General features: G+C 28.8%; 1 protein-coding gene across 1 annotated transcript; it reads right to left on the bottom strand.

Moving 5' to 3' along the window:
* Positions 1-5,776: 5,776 nt before the first annotated feature.
* LOC116119524 (universal stress protein PHOS34-like) lies at positions 5,777-6,878 on the bottom strand. The gene is made up of 4 exons (XM_031405466.1): positions 6,592-6,878; positions 6,284-6,393; positions 6,070-6,188; positions 5,777-5,995 (listed from the first exon to the last, which is right to left on the bottom strand). Exons 1-4 carry the CDS (start codon positions 6,773-6,775, stop codon positions 5,911-5,913), a joined length of 498 nt encoding a protein of 165 aa, XP_031261326.1. The 5' UTR covers positions 6,776-6,878; the 3' UTR covers positions 5,777-5,910.
* Between the last annotated feature and the right edge of the window lie 273 nt (positions 6,879-7,151).

Raw genomic sequence — 7,151 nt, 5'->3', positions numbered from 1 at the left:
TATGACTTATATGCTCCAGCTTGAGGGGCAATGTAGAAGTGTAAAATAGGAAATAAGATTATTTTCTATATTAGGTTAGGAATCAGATCAATTATAGTAGGAATGTAATTATTTTCTTATTCATTGTACATCTCGTTATGAATATACAAGAAAATATTTCTTCACAATTCTAATTGGAAACGACTGGAATCACCACCCTTAGCCCATCCTCACAAGCCTCAAGCCGATTAATTGTCCATTTGACTGGATTTTGGCCATTCCTACAACCATTTCCTGCCGTGCGCGAATTCCTTTTCAGGCTGATTTGGCCGTTTTTCGGAGCTGGCGACCTTCCCCAACACCACCTATAGCACCTTTGTCCATCCACCACCAAAACCTAACCCTATTCCCCCGCGAACTCACCCACCGTTCGCTAGCCACTATCGATTTTCTTTCACGCAATGCGCGACAGTCCCAAGCCGAATTATGACGGCCTTAACCCCTCCCACCACCACCACCCCTTGACTCACCACCACCCCCTCTTCAAAACTCCTATCATCCCCAACCACGGTATCCCACCGTTCAACGATTACACACTAGCGATTGATTTCGTTTGATTTTTTTTTTTTTTTTTGGGGCGGGTTCTTTTGATTTATTGATTGATTGTTTGGTTCTGTTAGGAAGTTTGATTGTTTGGTTGAAAGTGATGAATCCTTTCGATTTGGGTGAGAAATCCGATAGGGATCCACAGAATATGGTTGGCAACAGCAACAACAATGATTGTGAGTTGAGAGAGAGTGCTTGTAAAAGAAATTTGAGATGTGAATGGTTATTTTGAAATTTTTATTTTATTTCAAATTTAATTAATACAAATGATCATTTTACTGTAGCTTCACGAAACCTTGGGTGGGAACATGTTGTTTACTCTTTTCAAATATACATCATTCTCATGTCATATCACTACAATCCAAAATAGACAAAAATTCACATCATTAACATTGGTGAGCGGTTTCAGGTACCCTCCATTTTCCGGGGGAACCAGAACCGCACAGTACAGGTTCCAAAAAAAAGAACCGGAATCGAAACTGCACAGTGCAGGTTTTTCAATTCAAGGAACCGGAACCTAAAATGCAGATCCCGGTTCCTTTCCGGGGTACCCTGTAAAAAATAATTACCCCTCTATTAGTTTAAAAAATGACAAAAATATCTTAAAAGTTTACAAATACACCCCTAACAAATATACTATTTGGGTTTAGGTTTAATTATAATGTAATATTATAATTAATTAAATTATTAATCATTTAATTAAGTATTGTAATATTGTTTATAATAAAATGTTATAATTAATTAAGTAATCATACCATAAATTTATAATGTAATGTTATAATTAATAAAATTCTAATCATTTAATTAAGTATTGTGTAAATTAGTAAATTACTAATGTTTATAATATAATGTCATAATCAATTAAGTAATCATTTAATATGTAATGTTATATTAATTATATGATCATACTGTAATAGTATAATGTAATGTTATATAATTAAGTATCATATTATAAATCTATAATTTAATATTATAATTAATTAAATTTCAATCATTTATTAATATACTAATGTTTATAATGGAATGTTTAATTGATTAAATAATCAATTATAATATATAAAGTATGTTATAATTAATTAAATTTTTAATCATTTATATAATTGTAATAATATAGTAAATTACTAATATTTATAATGTATGTTATAAATTCATAACTAATTATGTAATCATTTAACTATGTAATGCATAATTAAGTAAGTGATCATAATATAATGTAATATATAATGTATAATTTAATTGAGTAATTATTTAACTATAATGTAATGCTTAATTAATGTTTATAATAAATGTTTATAAGTAATGTTATAATTAATTAAATTTCTAATCATTATTAATTAGTGTGCTAATGTTATGTGTAAATAGTAATTACTAATGTTTAAAATATAATATCATAATTCATAATTAATTAAGTAATCATTTAATTATGTAGTTATAATTAATTATGTGATCATACTATAATGTATATTACAGTGAATTAAGTAACAGTTATAATTTTTAATGTTTATTATATTAATTAAAATTTTAATCATTTAATTAAGTAATGTAATAAATAATAATGTAGTAATTACTAATGTTTATAATGTGATGTTATAAATTATAACTAATTAAGTAATCATTTAACTATGATACTATAATTAATTAAGTGATCATAATATAATGTAATGTAATAATGTTATAATTTATTAAGTTATTTAACTATAATGTAATATTTAATATTAAATTTCTAATCATTTAATAAGTAATCATTTGTAATGTTATAATTAATGTTTATAATATAATGTCATAATCAATTAAATAATCATCTAATCATATAATGTTATAATTAATTATGTAATCAACTAATCATACTATATGAAATAGTGAATGTTACATGAAATAATAATTATACTATAAGTCTTTAATATAATATTATAATTAATTTGTTTATAATAGATATTATATTAATTAAGTAATAATTTAATTATAATGTAACTATAAATTTATAATGTAATGTTTTAATTAATTAAATTTCTAATCATTTGTTAAGTATTATGCTAATGTTATATAGTAAATTAGTAATTACTAATATTTATAATATAATGTCATAATTAATTAAATAATCATTTAATTATGTAATGTTATATTAATTATATATATCTAACTAAATGTATGTTTAGTGATTAACTATTAGTAATCATACATAAATTTTTAATATAATATTATAATTAATTAAATTTTTAATAATTTAATTAAGTTTTAATTAATATTTATATAAAATGTTATATTGACTAAGTAATTATACTATAAATCTATAATGTAATGCTATAATTAATTAAATTTTTAGTTATTTAATTAAGTAATATACTAAATGTTATAACTATAAGTCAATAATTAAGTAGTAATCAATTAATGTAATGCTATAATTAATTATACTATAAATCATTAAGTAATGTTATAAATTATAAATAATTAAGTAATCATTTAACTATATGTAATGTTATAATTAATTAGTATGATATTTATAGTAATTAAATTTATTAATGTTTATCAATTTATCATATATAATTAATTAATTACTAATTTATTATAGATATTCTTAGAACTTAATATTGAGTAATAACTATAAATTTACTCACCAAATACTATTTTATTCAAAAATAATTCTTTTAATACATTAAAAAGTAAAACACTTTTAATTGGATCATAATTCCAATTATTCACTTAATTAATCAAAACTTTAATAATGTATTATAAATATTAAAGCTTTTAATATGGTGTAATTTATATGTAATAGTATAATTGTATCGTATATTTTATTAATTAGTTATTCTAAAAATTTAACTTTTCTATTTTAAATTTTTTTATATGTAAATAATAGAAACCCTCAATTATTCCATTTCACAAATATTTCATGTAGTCTAGGTTCCAAAACAATTCAAAACAGATTCCAAACCGGTAACCCCTACAAGTTCCAAACAGGGTTCTCTTTTTACAGGTTTTGGTTCCTCCACACACAAGAACCAGAACTGGAACCACACAGTATCGGTTCCAAAAAATTGGAACCGAAACCTACCGACACAGTACCTGTTCCGGTAGGTTTCGGTTCCATTTTGTTCTACTCGCTACCCGTGCTCACCCCTAATTAACAAGATTGAATTCTAATGGCAAGGGTGTATATACAATTATGATGAACTCTTGGTGCCAGAGAATTTAGTAAAAAATACCCAAGAACCTCCTTTTTAAGTTTCCGATTCTTTTATCGGGTCATCCCGAATTCCTGTCTTCCGTCCCATTATTGACTCTGAAAAAATGTTAGACGTACAAAGGCACGTTAGTCTTTATATTTCATATATTATATTTACAATAAATTTATAAAGATTTTTATATAAAATAAGGTGATAAAATAAATAAAAGTAAAATTTATAATTAATTCTTTTATTTATTTTTTATCGTATAAAACTTTTTTGTTATATTAGTGTGTATGAATGAAGATAAGATTTATTGGTATTACACTTATACATTTAGCATTTCCATATAATTTTTGTAAAAGGAAACGTCACTTTGTAAGAGTTTTGTATATCTACCATTTCTCATCGAGTATGTTGTCCCCAAACCCTAACTCTTAACAAGTGCGCGAGAGCACGAGTCTACTCTGCTCTCCTCTTCTCTAGTACCTTTTTTTTTGTTATTTTCCATTATCAATGCTCACACATTACTCAAAACCATTTACGTGCTAACTGCTAAATTTAATTTTTTGTTGTATAATTTCAGAGAAATGGCCAAGTAAAAAAACCACACTGCGCATAGCTCACAAGAACGGTATCAAGAAGCCCAGAAAGCATAGGAACGCTTCCATCAAAGGGTTTTGTCTATTCTCTTTTGATTTTCATGTTTTTATATCTGGTTAATCGATTTCGCTTTAATTATTTACTTCTTGATGACATAGATGGATCCCAAGTTTCTGAGGAACCAGAGGTACGCTAGGAAGCATAACAAAAAGAACGGTGAATCTGCAGCTGAGGAGGAGTAACATTGAGTTGTCACAATGGCTTTTGTTTAGTCTCTTTCTGTTGTAAGATATACTTTAGTTTGATCGGTAAATCGGCCGTATTGTGATTCGTCAGGACTAATATTTTAAGTATTATTCGATAAAGCTTATAATGGATTTAAAGTTTTTGCCAACTAATGAATGATTGTGGTTTTAATTATACATCTTATCAAATGTCATGGAATGTAGTGTCTTGTTGGCCGTTTTCTTTGGGATTTCGCCCATTGCAACACTCGAGTTTGCAGTTTTGTGCTACATTTCATTCTATATGAAGTGTTGGGGTCTTTTCTTGTATCAAGGATCCTGTTTGTGTAAATCTACTAGAATTTCCTTCTTCATTTGCTTGTTATATGTTTGCTAAACTAATTGAAGTTAAATGTAGTTCGGAAAGGGTCATTGTTTGGCATTATGGAAGATTTAGATGGACACTGCTGCTTTGTTTGGGGAGAATTTTTGGGTTTTAAGCTAGTGACTGGAGAGTTTAATGAAGTTTTACCGTTGAAAGATTTTCTTTTTGTGAGGATTTGGCTTTTATTTTGATTAATGAGCAACTAAAGGATACACGGACCATGGATTAGAAATTAGGATTTGTTGAATGGTAAGTCTGTTATAATTGAATCTTTATGAAAACAAATAATAAATAAACTTATATGTAATAAAGTGTTGTACAATGGCTTCCTTCCTGTGCCAATAGGTTGAAATTTGCAAAGATCATTTTAATATGAACAATTGAACTTGTATTAACTGTTCAGGCTTTCACATGTCAGTTCAGCAGTTTGGCTTCGTCAATGGGCGATGTACTTTCCGGATTTACGAAGAAGCTGATTTCAGTTGCCTTTGTTGTTGATGCCTTGATGGTGAAGGGGGCCTATGGTCCTGTAGCTTTAGCCTTCAGTTTCTTTATGTTTGGTTTCACTAGGCTTTCCTTTTTGATGGGCTCACTTTGGACCCAGGCATCCTAAAAGCTAGCTAGCCCCGTTCCCAATTTTCAAAAGGAAAATACAAAATAGGAAAATATCTTTCGATGAATGTGGTCTTGAGTCCACCAAGATGTAAACATCTGCAGCTATCAGGAGCACAAATCATTGGATAACAAATTATCTTCTTGTGTGTTAGAAAAAGTATCAAAGATTACCAAAGAACACGATTTGATTTGTTTACAAATGGAATCAGACAAGAACAAGCAAGTATCATAACTATTCAAGCAGTTGCAGATCACCCACACTCTGTTATAACTTTATACATGTGCTTGTGGAAAGCTAGAATCATTCATCATATTTAAGGAATAAAAACTAATTTCATATCTCCTCCCCATGCTTCACGATTACCACTGGACACTTGACATGCTTGGCACAATAATCACTCACACTTCCCAGAAGAGCCCTATTAAAATAATCAGCATTAGCATTAGACAGTTTATCTACTAAAATAAAATTGAGATAGTTCAAAAGTGATACCTATTGATGAAACCATAACCGTGGCTTCCCATGATCAAGGTGTCAGCTCTAAGTTTATCCACAATACCACATATCACATCCTTGGCTTCTCCACATCCAACTACTCTATGAACATTTATCTGAAAAAAGTACATTGATAATCATTTAGATATATTTTCATTTTTCAATGATTTGAATAAAAAGGAAATTGTAAAATAAGAGACGAGAAGATTACACTGCTTCCGAAGTTGCTATACACAGCTTCAGCTCGTTGCATCACTGAATTCACCATTTCACTTCCGTATTTTTCCATGGTCTTTACCGCGTCATTAGTGAACATATACCCTGTCATATGAAAAAATGAAACCAAAAAAAAAAAAAAAAGGCAAAAAAATCACTTAAAATAACCTACAGAATAGTCTTTTATTAAAAAAAATGTTCATATAAACTGAAATGTAATGAAATCATAGGTTTTGGATTTGCCAGAATTTTGTCTAAATTTAAAAACATAAATAATTAAGAATGAATAGGGTGGTAATTAACCTGCAGCATCGAAGGGGGAGTAGACAGGAGGTGGAGGTTTGACGTAGAGGAGGACAAGAGTACTATTGCTACTTTGAGAAAATAGATTGGTGAGACACCAGGAAAGTGCATACATGCTCTCCTCGCTCTCATCCACTGCTACCACAATCTTGCCCTCGCTCTTTTTCATGTTCACTCCTTCCATCCTAACAACCTTATACTTGATTGTCTCAACAAAATTTCAGTCTTAAAGATGTTGATAAATGAACAAAAGGAATCGAGACTTATAGGCGGCAGTTTCGATTGTTTTTGACTTTGAGTTCCGTGGATTTTCGCTTTATTTTATTGATAATGGTTCTTTAAATGAAAACGACTTCGCACGGTTAATATTATTTAACTCGGGATCGGGAAAGCCAATGCCCGTCTTATGGTTACTTGCGGGTGGTCATAAATAATTCACATTCAGTATGACTTGATAAGGCATAAAGTTAAACCAAAAATTTAAGTCAAAGATAATCCTGGATTCTCTTCGTTCATTTTCTTAAAGCACAAATCTTCAGTAGTACAAATATCTGAAGCGG

Source organism: Pistacia vera, unplaced genomic scaffold, assembly GCF_008641045.1.
Source record: "Pistacia vera cultivar Batoury unplaced genomic scaffold, PisVer_v2 Contig891, whole genome shotgun sequence".
NCBI classification, from domain to species: domain Eukaryota; kingdom Viridiplantae; phylum Streptophyta; class Magnoliopsida; order Sapindales; family Anacardiaceae; genus Pistacia; species Pistacia vera.
This window is presented reverse-complemented; position numbering and strand designations above follow the sequence as displayed.